Genomic DNA, 16,144 nt, shown 5'->3' with positions numbered 1-16,144 from the left:
GAAAATATCGCATAAATTTCACTTACTTTTTTAGCGTGGCAGCCAATGCCAAATCGGGGCGTACATCAAAGCGACTCTGCATATAGAAGCGTAATAAATTATCGCGTTCATTTTCACGTAATCCTTCCTCGAGTGCTAATGCGGCCAATGTATGATAGGATTCTGACTCCGTGATGCCGAATAATAAATCATATCTGCAAGAGACAGCAAACGTGAGTACAAGAGAGATAGCGAGAAATGAGAGATAGGGAAAGAGAGAGAGAAAGGGAGAGAGCAAGAGAGAGAGAGAGAGAAAGAGACAGTGTGAGAGGTTAGTTTGCGACGGCAGCTATAGAATTATGGCTTGTAGTAAATATGTGAGTAGTTAGGCGTACTCCACATTTATATATGCAGTAAGCTATTTTCAACACTGCGAGCAATTGGTTGGAAAACGAAACAAACATTTTTACATTTACAATATATTATGTTTTCATTTTAAATAAATACACACATATTTGGGAAAACTATAAATAAATGCAGAATATCCTTTTTAATGTTGTTTAAAATTTGTATTTTGTTAAAGTAATTGCAATTGTATAAACTGTTATATGTACAAATTTAATTTTAAGGAATATTAAAAAAAACCTTTCTCGACTTATAAAATGTCAAGGCTTGCACATAAAAAAAATGTATGTTAAAGGACAAATAGCAATGTTAATATATTTTACGCAACAAGAAATCTCATCATCATTAAAAAAAATGAAATTTATCGTAGTCCTACATTTCGCTAAGTGCATCATTCGCTTATTGCAGACCACCCAGGGAAATCGCCATAAACGGCATTTAAAAGCAATAGAATAAAACGAGGTCCTGCGGCGTTACTTGTTACGCTGTCTGCCTGATAAATGGTGAGCGCCGCGCAGCTATGAAAACTCACTTGGCCAGCTGAATGCCAATGGCCAGACCATCGAGTGGGTGGTGTCAGCCAGCACTCAGTTACATATTGTGTCCTGTTGCGCGCCTGATATCCTGCCGTAGAACAAAGCGCATGGCAAAGTTATTAGTGTCTGGGTAAGTTTTGCGTCCTGTCGATAAAAGTAAATGCAAAACTTGATCCGCGGCAAAAGTAGGTAGAGCTTTCAGTGTGATGCTGGCCTGATAATTGCTGTCCTTGCTTAACGGTTTATTTTATTTACCACTTTGATCTATGGACATTTCATTAAAGTGCTTAAAACTGAAATTCGAAACGAGCTAAATTCGCCAAGACTCTGAGCTGAAAACGTGCCAAACGTGCTTCCATTCACTTTGGACAAGTTTGCAGTTACCTGGGCAGCAGTTATGGGCGGCCCTTATGCAACCCATCCCCCATCCCCCACTCACCATTCACACGCCTGCCCGTAAACCGTAATTAATGGCACTTCCTTTCAGCTATTATTATATTTTTTTATTTTAGTATTCAGCTTCTTGTCGACGGCTAAAACACGTTCGACTTGCAAAAGGATAACAATTAAAATCCAATTAATCACGCATTTTATTCGATTATGCGGAGCATCCCAAAAGCAAATGGACACGTTCCACAATGTATGTTCTACGTAAAAGGGCGAAGTAACGTGGCCCTGAGAGTGCGAAAGCGAGAGGGAGCGCAAGATGCTCAGATAACAAAAGAAGCTGATAGGAGCAACAAAATGCTGAAATGAACCCTTTGTTAAGGCCTGAGTTATTACTTGTTGCCTGATTGATTGATGTGGATACAAAACAAACTCAAATACAAGCACAAACACACAGCTCGATATTATCGCAAATGCTTGCTGAGCTTAAAATATTAGTCTACCCCAGTATCTTAAATCAATGAGCACACCAAATGAAATTCTTAAAGCTCAGGGTTGGCTAAATTCAAATAAATAATATATTGTGTATTGCTGTAGGGCCTGCGTGTATATAAACTCATTCATTTGTGAATAAGCTGAATGAAAGAATAAACTGATTAGTGATCCGAACAAGTACAGCTAGTTATTATGGCTGATTCCATTTTTGTTTATAGCTTTTATTGTTTGTAGAGCTAAATTAGACTTTTTAAAACTCTATATTGTTATAGCATTAGCATGCTGTCGGGCTTCTACTGTTATCGATAAGAGTGAAATTTATAGTTTAAAATTTTCCTAACATGTCTGGTTCCCTATTTTTATAACAAATTTAAGATTTCAAACGATTACTCTCAAGGAAAGTTACATATTTAAACTTCAATAACAACCTGCCGTGTCCTTTCATATTATTAACTGCAAGTCTTTTAGCTTGCGTTTACTTTGCCGACAAAATTCTAAGAAAATGCTTTTAATACAGTGCAAAAATTTATAAAAAATGATTAACCTGTCTGGGCCAAAAATTTACCCATTTTTATGTACCGTTTGTAATTTGTCTGCCATATGTAGTACACAATATATATATGCAATATATACTTAGGACTTTGTTTAACATTTTTATGTGACCCTTTCAAGGTTTAGAGCTGTCTAGAACATGCCATTAAGTGGAGTGTTAGCCTGCATTTAATGCCAACAAGTGGCACTCGAGGTGCTTTTCAACTGATGTTAGCCAAGACGATGCCAATGGCTGCCAAATTCGCTCTTAATGCATACTTGGACTACACGAGCGATTTGATTTTACCTGAGGGTCAAAACATGCCACATGCCACATGCCAAATGGCAAATGCCGAAATGCCAAACATCTAATCAAGTAACGCAACAATAAATAAATAGTCCTTGGGTTATTTGGCAGGTTTTCGTCGGGCTGGTATAAAGCAAATATCAAAAGCTAAAGCAAAAACTGGCAAAGGGGAACAGAGGGGAACTGTGACAGCAATTGGTTAACAAACCGGCTGAAATGCTCCGTATAATGCCCCATGACCTTGTATGGTTGATTTGGTATTACGTGTCCATCGACAATTGGACCCAATGATGTTGAAAATTGTTGAAACGATGTTGGTATGTGCAAGATATCCTGGTAGCTGCAAAGAGAAATAGAAAGTATCAGAGAAATGGCGTAAAAAGGTCATATAACTGGACGAATGAATCACAGAGTGGGAATAAGTGGGTGCGTAGCTGGGTGTTTGAATGCGCCGCCTGACAGCGGCTACTTTTCACTTTGATTTCAAATTTCTAATACATTTTATGTGTGATTTACTGCAGGACACGCACAACGCGGCCCTCAACATCAGGTCCTTAGCTCCACATGTGCGCCACATAGAGATACAACCCAATAGATGCACAAATATATACCATCTTTTAACGTGCTGAATATCATATCTCAAATACATTGAACATATATTTGTATATATATTTATATATAAAACTCAATTTATATATATGCACTTGCTGCCTCAAAGTGAATTTCATTTTGTGTTGCCGTTGCCGTTGCCGTTGCAGTTACTGTTGGCGTTGTTGCAGGCAGCTGCGGCCAAAACGACCGGTTGATGCAACATTTCGTTGGCAAATGGTTCGACTGGGTCCAATTTCTGTTGTAGTTGGTATACAAATGCACACGCCAGAGCTGTACTCAGTTCAAGTACTTTGCAATTGATGCAAATTAAGAAAAAATCAAGCAAATATTCGATTGCATGCAGCAAATTTTATCTTTCAACTGCAGACATAGTCAGCCAGTATAAAAGAGATCGACTAGAGAATAACCTCTGCACAAATATTTAGGAAAGTTTGTGAATACTTAATTTTGATCTGATGACTCTTTATGTTTGCATATACTCTCTTTTATGCATTAATTTGAAACAGGGTATGCAATAAAATTGTTAATTTAGTAGTTTGGATAAGGAGTAAGTCAAATTTCGTTTGGAAGTTTCGCATGCTTACTTTGCACAATATTATTTGGTGTTGTATTGGCCAATGTTGTTTCTCAATTTAGCAAATGCTGCGAACGTAGAGGATTAAGGAAAGTCCCAAATGAACACGATATGCACTTATAAAAACATAAGTACGTTTTAAGTTGATCTAATCAAGTGAGTGTGCCTTGATGAGAGAGCTGTACCAAGTAGCAATTTCGAGGATGGGAGTCATTGATTTAATCAGCTCGTGTGGAAGACTTTAAGCTCGGCTAATGCCGTAAATTCCGTTAGCGCCTTAAGCAATATTATCTTGAAGCTTTTGAGCTGCACTGCAAATGCAACGCGACCACCATCAAACCAACCACTAGCCCACCAGCTGAAGAGCATTGCAAACACTTTAGGACTCTATCAACCGCAGGAGTCTATCCGGCTGCTGTTAACGTTGTCAATTGCAGGACATGTTCCAGCACCGGTTGTGCTGTGGTCAACGCCAATTGCCTAGGGGCGTGGCTATCGAAGCTATGACCAAGTTTATCGCCTTTGTTTTTGTTTTTCCCATAGTGTGCTCGACAATTTGCGGCTGCCTTGAAATAACGGTGCAACGACTCTTTAAACTTAACTTCCCCTTGCTTTTGTTGATGTAGTAGTTGTTGTTGTTTTCGTTCGTTTTGAGCTTCAATTGAGCTGCAGCTGCAGAGTGCAAAGTTTTGGAGCGTGTCGTATATGTGATTTATGATTTTCATATAGAAGAGATATTCCCTCTTTTCATCTCTATTTTGCTTTGTTACTGGCGGCTCTTATTAGTTACGCTCTGGCGGAAAACTGTCGCAAGTTCCACTGCAACTACGATTAACTTGTTAGCTGTAGTTGGCTTAGATTTAAGATATACAATGCTACGCATTTAAATAGATGCACGGTTGTAGCACATTTAAATGCATATATATAAATATATTATATTTGGTATTGAAAACTATATTTATATTAAGAAATATAATTTGAAACTAAAATCAAAATTTATATTTTGTCTGAAACATTTGCTGATTTTTTAGTTTATACATAAAGCTAAAAATCGGTATCAAAGGAAAGAAGAAATATTAAATTTAGTTATTAAAAGATTCGAAATTTTAGTAGCCATACTTTTAATTATAAAAGAAATCAATTATTTTTATATCTTTATAAAAAATAAAATTTTATATTAAATGTGTCTATTTGTGATTTTAATATTATTGTTTGTTAATTTACTTATCATTTTCTTATCCCAGGAGTAGCAGATATTTGAGGTTTCATTATCCATATATCATAGTTATTATTTCATGATACACAAATCTTGTACCTACTCAAGTGACTTAATGTATAAATCTATTGTGTTATATAAGTAAATACATGTTGTCACAGTTTTGTTCAGCCAACTCTCACACAATGCACAAATTTGTTTGGCCAACTGAGGCACAAACTCTTTATACACATGCATGTGTAAGTGCGCTTGTATGTGTGCCTATATGTGGCATCTACGAAGATGGATGATTGTACTTGTGTGCTGCATGCAGCTACTTTCACAACTCTTACTCTTAGTCGGTATTGTTGCTGTTGTTGAATGCACAAGCGCAAGCCCAACATTTATTTAGACTGGAATCGACCTTGTTTTCAGTTGGAGTGTCTTTGTTTTTGCAGCTCATGATTTCTATTTAATGAATTTTTAATATGCTTTGTTTTTTATTGCGTCAATTAAGTAAGCACAACGAGCACAATGCAAAAATTTGTGCGCGCGCTGGATTATTTTGCGAGCTTGCTTGATATGCATGTTTCTTTATTTTTCGCCTGGTATTTCTTCGAATTTTTCTCTTTGTTGAGCATTAGTGTGCATTGTAACCATTTTTAAGGCGATTAAAAACACACCAGCTGTAATTCTTTTATGCTTTTTCAAGTGACTATAGAATGTAAGAAAAAACATACACATTCGTTTATATTTTTAGTTACAATTAAAGTGGAAACAATCGAGTTTTTTTTTCATAAAATAATCTTTTTGATACCCTGAACCCATTAAAATAGCCGAGTCGATCTAGCCATGTCCGTCAATTTGGGCAATTTTGGTAAATAATAAGAGCTAGAGTCACCAAACTTGACATATAGCTTCTAAAATAGAATATATATATGCGTTTAATGTTGGAAGAAGACGGTTCAGGGTATCTCCTAGTCGGGAGGGCCCGACTAGAACCTCTTACTTGTTTTTTTAATTAATATTGGCCACTTTAATTTGCCTTTGCTGCGATTTTTCGGAATGTGTTTTGAGTGACGTAAATTGCATAAATTATTCACTTGTAGCAAAATATTATTACAGAGTTAACTGCAATGAAAACGCATTTGGAAGTAAATAATAAATTATTATTAGGAAAATTAAATGCAAAATGCTCACTTCAAGGCAAACTGTAATTTCCATTGTAATGCGCTATAATTAAATCATGTATTCGCCAAGCTGCAAGCCGTATGCAAATAAAGATCACAAGCTGAGCTTTGATAGCAAATAAATTAAACATTGGAAATGAGCAAAACATTTCAATAACTACAAGGAATCCAACACAGAGTCGAGTATAATTAAATATTTAATATGTATACGTGCAAAGCACAAAGGCTGCACACGCAAAAACGCACACACAAAGACACACAGGCAGAATATATTACTTCTATCTGAGCGATTGTGTGTGCACTGAAAATACGAATGTGGCCAAAATATTTGCACATCTCGTTGTTGTTACCTGTTTGAGTTTAAGTGGGTGGATGACTTTGTATGTCTGTGTGTGGGTGTGGCTATGGCGGTGGTGTGGCGCACATTTGCACAGTAATTCATACATAATTCATTGCATTCATTTAACACTCGCACATGCACTGCACCCAGTTGCTCGCCCATTCACTCCTTTACCTCTTTATGTAGTCACACCCAGACGCAAGTATACCCCAAAGCCTTACTCATTCATTAACACATATCCTGCCGCGGCTGTTAAGGATCTGTTGACTTTTACAAGCAGAACACGTCCTTGTCATGAGTTGTCATTAAACATAAAAACAAATTAAAAACAAAATGTATATACATCAACATATTCCGCCAAACATTATATTATATTAATATTTATCTAATAAAACAACAAACTATTTCCCAAACAAACTATTCTCAGAAATAGTAAAATAAAAAAAAAGTTGTCCCCTTTCTCTCTGTATAGTTTTCTTCCTTCTCTTTTTCTCTCACACCTTATTGACCTTTTTACTATACATATATACTATATTTATCAATTTTTATTTTTTGCCAAAAGTAAAATATAATATAAAAAAACTTTTGTTGTTAAAACTAAGATAAGTATTTGTCCTCTTTCGCTCATTACATTTTTTTTATTGATTATCTTACTTCTCTTTATTACTGAAAAACTCATTCTGTCTAATACTTCATTCATCTCTTTTAGTATATACAAATATAATTTTTTCAATTTTTTGATATTTATTTTATCTTTATTAGATGAAAACTTATTTAAAGAATACTTGGTCTTCGGATAGATATGCTCAAAATACTTTACCTTTGCCCTGCTCATTATGGAGAAAGTTTAGGGGTAAGGGTAGAATCACCCAACTTACTGTGTCAATTTGTAGCAGGCAAAAGAAAGCAAGTAGAAAACACACACACACATGCCCACACACAGAGAACACTTAAACACAAACACACACACTAACACTACCACACAAAATAGCGACTGTTGCATTGCAATGTTTGTCTGGTGACGACGTTGGGGCGTGTGTGTTCGTGTGTGCGCGCGTGTGAGTGTATGCATGTGCTTGGCATAATTAACATAATTACTATTATTGTCCCGTTGTTGATTTTGTTTTACATACATTATTTTACTTCATGTGCTTTTATTTTGCTTTCTATGCAAATTGTTTTTTAGTTTGTCCGTTTTCTTTTGCCCTCCTTTTCGCACATTATAAATATGTGAGTGTGTGTATGTATATAGGATATGTGGAATCTGTGTTTTTGTTTTACCGACTCTGCAAATGTGCAATTAATGCAATTGCGATGGACCGGACCACATTATAATAATTGTTTATTCAAATATTTAAAACAGAGATTGAACACGCAAATTCAATGTATTTTTTGTTTAAAACAAAGATAAAATTTTAATTTGAACAATTGTTCAAATATAATAAAATAAATTATAAATGTAAAGAGATCTACCAATTAAATATTAAATTCAAAATCATATGTAATTTATGCATGTGTTGTATGCTCTGAATATCTATAAATATTATAAGTAAAATATTTAAATTGGGGAAATTAAATTTGAAGTAGTCAAAGTAAATTAAGTAGTTTTTTTCAGGATACAACGAAAATTTTAATATATTTAATAATGAAATATAGACATAAGCAATAAATGTTACTAACAAAACATTTATTGGACCAATAATTTCTAAAAAAAAATAATAATATATATGTAGCTTCTTCAATAAAATCAATAAGCATATTTTCTTGTCTTCAAACTAATTTCCATAAGTAAACGCAGCCTCAAAGTTGAAAAAGCTCCAGGCTAAGCAAAAAAATATGCAAATAAAGCGCATAATTTATTGAGCCTGACACTTAATGGCCAGCTAAGTGGATGACCCTAACCTCGGCAGCAGCTGTAGAAGCGATCCAAAAACGTGATTAATTGAAAAGCAATTAACTGCGACCGCCCGCACCCGTAATAGACGTGCCGCTTATTAGGTACGTGTTTTAGGAGCCGCCGGACACAATGAATACAGGGGATTACAACTAATCGGGATGCGAAACAAGGAGGCCAAGGCTTAAACCCACGCATGATTTGTTATTGTCAGCTATTGTCATGGGCATGGAGGGAGCGGGTGGGGCACAGGCCTGGCTGTCTACGGCTCATTGAGAAAGCGGCGCGACATGCTCGTAAATTTATCGTTTCATTAGGCAGCGCACAAAAGCCAATCGCCAATTGAATCAAAGCAAAACAGGACACACGGCTAGCCTTGCTGCTTTTGAAAGATGCCAGCGTAAATTAAATTAAGGCATTCAGCATACCACGGCCAAGCAGGATAATGGACAGAAACTGTAGGGGCATTAGCACGCATTGTGGTGCGATTAAAATGGACACAGTGCTACAGACAGGCAACCATTCGCACCACTTAATAATTCAGTAAATTGATTGACTCACCGACGCTGGCGCAGGCAATCGAGCAGAGCATCATCCACTTCGCGGTCACCCAGCGGGCAGTCGAGGGCGTTGGCTATTTGCATGGTCAATTGCAGCGATTGATTGCTGGCTGCCCAGTCGGACATGGCCGAGCCGGACATGAGTATGGCGCGATGAAATAGACCTGCAAGCCATCAATTAAAAGCAATTATTATCAGCGTAAAGCAGGTGAATCGGTGCACGGCACTTACCTGATGCGACCGGTGAGACCATTAGATAATTGACGCAGGCGGCGCCCGTGCTGTGGCCCATGAGTGTGACCCGAGTATTGTCGCCGCCAAAGGAGCCAATGTTCTCCTTGATCCAGTGCAGTGCCGCTATCTGATCGAGCAGCGCATAGTTTGCTATATTATGAGCATCAATGCCAGGACGCATAAACCCTACGGCATATCGTGATGAGCAATTAGCAGACTGTCCATTAAGCCTGGCCCGACGCCATTAAACTTACCCAGCACGCCCAGGCGATAGTTGACGGTGACCACAATCACCTCGCCATAGCTGGCCAGCACTGACCCATCGTAAGCATTGCCACTGTTCCACTCAAAGGACTCACCATGCAAATAAACAAGCACCGCATGCAGCTTGGGCTTTGCCAGCGGCTCTAGGTGGTCAGAAGTGAATACGATTCAGTTTTAGGACCAACTGAGTGCATCATTAACTTACCCTCGTGCGGAACATATAGATTTAAGTACAAGCAATCCTCACTCTCGGTTTTCAAATAGGGCATTAGCCGCATCAAGTGCTTGTAACGACCACGTGACATATTCACGCTGCTGGGTCCTGACACATCCGGTAGTTTTTGTGGACAAACCGGCGGCAAATGACGCGCTATTTTCAGTCCCTGCCACGGCAGCGGCGCGCCTGTAAAACAACAGAGGTAGGGCCGGGGTAAAAGGAGTGAAAAGGCAACACCATTAGATAAGCTAAAACAAACTTTCATAAAGTACTCGACGCGACCAGCAGCTGGCAGCTGACAGTATCCAAACACAGTGGTTCGATAAGTAATAAAAACTGGTTAAATTTAATGTTATATCATATGAAAGTGCATATAGCAAGGGGATATAGTATTATTAAAATAAAATGAAAATAAATATATTATTTTTATTTAATTTAAAACTTGTGGCTTATAATAAATGACCCGAATTCTTTTATAAAAATGACAATATTTTCGCTTTCACAAACTCACCAACCTAACAGCTTGATAAAATCTAAATTAATTTACCTGATTTACAATTTTTTTATTTCGTATATCATCCTGATATTTATTTCATCTCATTTTACCACTGTGCGAGCTTTAACCAATGATTCCATGCTTGTTTTTTTTTGCCGCGGAAAAACAAGGATTCGATTGGTTTGCGTGGCATTTGGGGAGCGCAAAGCCAATTTTGTATTTATGTAACACGGTCAACGGTCACTTCGAGGTGCCGTAAACAAGTAGACAATCACATCCAAGCTCACTATTACACTCACACTCACATTCCGAACCGGACACTACGTGCATGTGAGTGCAACAGCACTGCAGCAACATGCAACGGACACTCGGGACACTGTGGCCCAGTTGACTGCGGTTGGGTTTTGGCATTTCAGTTAACGTCGCATCGCATTCGAATGGGTCTTATGTGGGGCAATTGTAGCCACGATTTGGTCAACTTAGTTTCGATTCCGTTGCGATATTGAGTCATCGAGCATGCTGCCACAGCAAGCCCCAAGACAAGCTTCATGCGGTATCGACAGACCAAATTGCATCAGTTTGGCTTGCAGAGCGGTTATTCGGTGAAAATATTTGCCACAGATTCAAATACTTCCACTATGCAAATTTTGATAATATTTTCAAGTGCACAATTGTTGCAAGGAAGGAATTTCAATGAAGTTTTTTGTAAAGAATTAATATTAATAAAGAATAATGTGAAGACGAAATAGTACAGCAGTAGAATTTAATTAACAAGTAAAAGTGAAATGAAATTGTGGTAGGGCCGATGAATGTATCATATCGCATTTATTGTTTGTGCAATAAGATAAATACTTATTTTAAATATAAAGTAAAGGAAGAAATTTTGACCGAGTGCTCAAGGAAAAAATTCTTGCTTCTATAAAAGTTAAGGTTTTATTAATGGAAATGTTTTAAATATGCTTCAGATTTGATATCTTTTGTTCAATATAATTTAAATTAATCATTAGACAAAAACGAGAATTCATTTTGGATATTAAACTGAGAATATTTATTTGTTATTTTTGTTAAAAAATTCTTTCATCTTTACTGAAAACTTATCCTAAAGGAGTACTCACATTCAATTAATAAAAAACTTCAATTTACTCCTAGAAAAACTTGTACATCTCTTCTACGCCCACCCGAAGAAATATGCACCATTTACACTTTGACATATTCATGTCAAAATAAATTTCATTTCGCATGTCGAATGTTACTCTTTATGGCCCCATAAAACAAAGAGAGGGCAAAATCTCTGCGCACATGGTCACAGTAAACAGAAGTAAAGTTGTGTGTGTGTGTGCTTGCGTTATTTGCATTTTGTTATTAATAAATTTCGTAACAGGGAAAAGTACGCGCTGCTAAAACATAAATAACGGCAACAAACCTACGACCCATAATATGACTAGACGGAGAGGCAAGACAAATACTAGAATACAAATACGCAAAACAATTTTTGACGTGTTTTCGACAAACTTTTGGTATTTGCCGCGCAAACTTAAACTCGAAAGTGGGTTGTGTGTGTGCTTGGTCGCGTTTCGCATTACGCATACGCAAACGAATCTTGTGTTTGGATTGGCTTTGTATTTGTCTGGTGCGCCGCCATGTTTGCAACAACAACTTCCGCTAACAAATATGGCGTCAGAGTTTCGCTCAGCGACAGCGCCCGTCCGCAGTTTTCCGTTATTGCTGCACTTGCCGCTTGGATTGGGTGCGCGCCACTCAAGTGCTCAATAAACGCAGCACGGTGACAAACACTCACACACATACAAAAGACACAAATAGGATTCGTGACAAGGGCTTTTGTCACGGCCTGCGGCTTTGACTGTCTGGCAACAAATGTTGCGCTAGCCAAGCCAAGCGCGCATGCCACATAATTTATTGTCCTTAGCGCTGGCCATGTCCTGTCTTGGCTACATTGTGTGCACAATGTTCTATCGCAAACTTATTGCAGCTAGCTAGCAACCTTTGCTTCTTGGCTGCTTTTGCATTTGTGTCCTTTCGCTTGCGGCTTGCAATTCTTGATCCATTTAATAGGCAGTAATAGCTTGGCCAAATTCTCAGCACTTACAATTTTCATTTTGGTATTCAGCAAGCGCATAATTGGCAAATATTTACAATTTGTGTGCGCATAATTAACATATCTCCACACTGTGCAAACCCAATTAAAAAACAAACAAAAATATGACAGCTTGCCAAATATTTCCAACATATTTGAGTGGCACATAAATACAGAAATACTCTAGACAACAAACATTGCCGTGCCATAATAACTTCCTGCTTCTCCCCCAAAAGAGTCTCCAAGCCCAGCAGCAACAACATCCAAATTGTTCAAGTGTGGCATACTTTTGGGCTGGGCGTGGCAGGCGGTGTACGTGTCAAGTTTTGGGAAAACCTTTAGCCAGGTGCGGCCCAAAGATAATTGCTTAAATTGCAGGCTAAATTCAAATTTGCCGTGAAGCATTTTTGGACATGGTCAGAATTTGTAGCTGACATGTGTTGCGTAATTTTGGTTTTGATTTTCGTTTGCTGCAGGTGCGGCCAGTGCTGTTAAGTGCCAACATGCATACATATTTGTGGCCAGCGACAGTGTTGGCAACTAAAACTGAATCGGTATTGCTAACCAAACCAATATTAAATAGCTTGTGAAACGAAAGTTCTGAGATTTTTGATGGTTTTTACGACGCAAGTGTAAACGTTAATTATTATAAATATAGTATGTTTTTTAATTCTTACAGCTATTTTAACTTTATAAGCAACCCAGCAAACCAAGCTACCCGGGCCTTCATGATGGAAGTATAAATTCAGTATTGAAGGAATTCGGAAGTAAATAGCTTAATATCTAAGTGACAACTTGGCTTATTATTACGTTGTTCACCATACTTGACAGGGAATAGAATGTTTTTTTAAAGCTATTTTAGCTTCAAAACGACTGATCTGTCATCACTATAGCTATGTTTTTACTTACCCGGCGGCATAAAACGTCTACTGCCAATGGGCGCCTCCGCATACGGCAAGCCCAGATACTGATCCACCTCGCGCAGGCCGCTGGTCACCAGGAAGCGACGTGTGATGCCCATCAGACGACCCTGTTTGATATGCATCTCTTTCGTGTACTGCAGCTTGTCAGGCACAACATGACGGCGCTCCGGATGATGAGTGCTCGTACCGCTTCCACTGCTGTTATCGATGTCAGTGGTCGTTGTTGTTGTTATTGTTGTTGCTAGACTAGACTCTTCGCTGGCAAATAGCTGTGCCATGCGCTCCTTAAAGCTGAGCTCCAAATTGTGTGCCTTGGCTTGCTTGAATGTTAACTGAACGATTGATTTGGCCGTCAATGTGGTGATATCCGGTTGAGCTGGTGGCCATGTTGTTCTTGTTGTTGTTGTTGTTGTTGTTGTTGTTGTTGTTGTTATGTCCCCAACAACCGTTGGCGTTGGCGTTGGCGTTGGCTCAGCTGGTGTTTGCATTGCGGCCACACGGAATCTTGTTGCATTTTCCAGCTCATTTCCGTTGTGCTTGCTGCCATTGCGGAAGTTTGGCGGTGAATGAATTGATTTTTGCTTTGGTGGTGCAGCAGTTGCTGCGGCTACAGCTGGCATGCCCCAAGTGGCTAGCCCGTGGCAACAATTATCGCTTAATTGCTTCTGACTGCCACCAACTGTCAACAGAAATAGCCAAAAAGCGCCCAAATGAAACTTCATGGCGCCTGCTTTGCCCCTGGGTCCCACTCGATGCTGGTTCTTCGTCTTTTTATTTTCAATTTTCAATTTCAATTTTAATTTTAATTTAAGCCGAGCGCAAGTTTTCACATTACGTTGGTCTTTTGTATTTGTCTTTTGTCTTAGCGTTTTCTTTGTTGTTAATTGAGTTTTATGTTCTGCCAAAATCGCCACATTTTCCTCTATTTCATTTACATGGATTTTCCAGCTGCCTCGAATGGTTTTCTCACTTTATTTACTTAAAATTTTTAGCATGTCCGGTGCAACTCTATCCGTGCAGTGTTTACTGTACTTTTGCTCTTGCAGCTGCAAGAAAACTTTCATTCAGTTTTCTTTGTGCAAAGTGCGAGAAAATTGCAATAAAATAAAAGAAAAGAGAGAGAGCTGGGTAAAACTCAAAGCAGTAAACAATTTGTTGTCGCTTTAACTTTAAGCAGCTGCGTTTATATGGTATTTTTCTTTTGTGATTTCTTCCATTGCAAATATTTACGTTTTGTCGCTTTTGCATCAGGGTGCTCCAAGCAAAAACGCTCCGTCGCTTTTGCATGCTACACTTTTGTTTGTTAAAGGAATTTGAGATTGAACACAATTTGGAGACACTCTGAGATTTGCATTTAAATATTAACGTGGAGATTGTGGTATTAAAATGACAAATTGTTCAACATTTAGTATAATACACATACATATACATATATGTATTTCTTGCAATAAAATTAACATAACACAACATATGTATAAATATTTTGCGAAATTCTATCCTTATCGTGTATTAAATGGAATTAAATATTGAATGTATTGTTTTAAAAATTGTCAACAATAATATTAATTTTTGGCTACATTAAATTCTTTGCATTTATAATCGTTTACGATTTATTAACAAATTGAATTTTAATATTACTCATTTATTTGTTTTTAAAAACCTTTTTTATTTGTATAATGTTTAAATTAAAACATTACTCGCTTTAATAATTATTATGAGCTAATGGTTACCAACAACACCATTTTTTGTTCATATTTTTTCCTTGTGTTTATATAGATTCTCTTATACAATTAAAACAAGCACAATTTAATTTCCACGATATTTGATGTACCCATCAGTCAGTGTTGTTTTTCCACTTCATATTGACAAGGTTTTTCTTCAAAGTGCTGTTCATTTTTCCAATTTGAGAATTTATGTTTCAATTTTAACTAACAACAGCCAATTATGTTGCAAGACTCTTGTGTCTTGTGCCAGCTCTCTAAACAATTGCCTAGAAGCACACACTTTAAGAATTATCAAGTCAATTCAGTTAAATGATATTTTTTGTAGACTTTCAACTTTGAGCATGCCATTGAATGATATAAGAGCTGTCATTAAAACGGCTTTGTATACAAATAGAAAGAAATGAATGTATGCATAAAATACGTAGAACAAACGTCCATCATTCAAGTTCCGACACATGCCAAATGAAATTTGAATGCTATACGAAACTTTAGCGTCAGATTCACATTTTGCTGTTAAATAAACAAATAACAAAAATAGCAAAATTCCCATGACGATTAATCATAAAAATGCCAATAAAAATTCAATTAGCTTCTTATGGGTGCTCTACACAGCGCCCGCGTATGTGTGTGTATGTGAGTCTCTGCTATGTGCGTTGACACTAATGCCATCTATACATAAGCCAAACCAATGCAAATATCTGAAAAAAATGAAAATAAAATAAGAACGCAAAACATGCCATTTAAATGTTCACCAGAGTTATAACATACATAGATACATGCGCATAAAATGTGTGGGACTGCTCGGAATGTGTGTGCGAATGCGAGGGTATGTGTGTGTGACTTATATCAAAATAAACACAACGCTGTGACGCTCTAAAAGCATTTTCTTTTTTCACAAAAACCAATTTGATAAAACAAAATAAAATCTAGAGCAATATGATAAGAGCCAAAGAAACTGAGCTCATTTAAATTTAAATTAAAGCAACTTTGTACATTAAAATTTGACCTAAGTAAACGCCTTCTATATTTATTATTGAACATCAACATTTCCGGCTGTACTTACAATTTTTAAATATAAATATATATAAAAATAACATATGCGTCCAAAAAATATTGTATTTGTACAAAAGGTAAATGTATGTAACAGGCAGAAGGAAGCATCTCCGACCCCATAAAGTATATATAT

The 16,144-nt window shown here is 37.2% G+C and overlaps 1 protein-coding gene across 1 annotated transcript in view; it reads right to left on the bottom strand.

The window, feature by feature from the left end:
- Positions 1 to 13,956, bottom strand: part of LOC115761511 — a 41,983-nt gene extending 28,027 nt beyond the window's left edge. Inside the window, exons 1-8 of the mRNA XM_030703280.1 lie at positions 13,681 to 13,956; positions 13,221 to 13,617; positions 9,709 to 9,906; positions 9,494 to 9,646; positions 9,237 to 9,425; positions 9,007 to 9,169; positions 2,849 to 2,980; positions 27 to 194 (exon numbers count right to left, since the gene is read on the bottom strand). Coding sequence (XP_030559140.1) covers positions 27 to 194; positions 2,849 to 2,980; positions 9,007 to 9,169; positions 9,237 to 9,425; positions 9,494 to 9,646; positions 9,709 to 9,906; positions 13,221 to 13,617; positions 13,681 to 13,956 — 1,676 coding nt within the window. The remainder of the gene's footprint in view (positions 1 to 26; positions 195 to 2,848; positions 2,981 to 9,006; positions 9,170 to 9,236; positions 9,426 to 9,493; positions 9,647 to 9,708; positions 9,907 to 13,220; positions 13,618 to 13,680) is intronic.
- Positions 13,957 to 16,144: the final 2,188 nt, after the last annotated feature.

Source organism: Drosophila novamexicana, unplaced genomic scaffold, assembly GCF_003285875.2.
Source record: "Drosophila novamexicana strain 15010-1031.04,08,12 unplaced genomic scaffold, DnovRS2.1 tig00000485-arrow-pilon, whole genome shotgun sequence".
NCBI classification, from domain to species: domain Eukaryota; kingdom Metazoa; phylum Arthropoda; class Insecta; order Diptera; family Drosophilidae; genus Drosophila; species Drosophila novamexicana.
The sequence above is the reverse complement of the archived record's forward strand: the minus strand, read 5'-3'. Positions and strand labels throughout refer to the sequence as shown.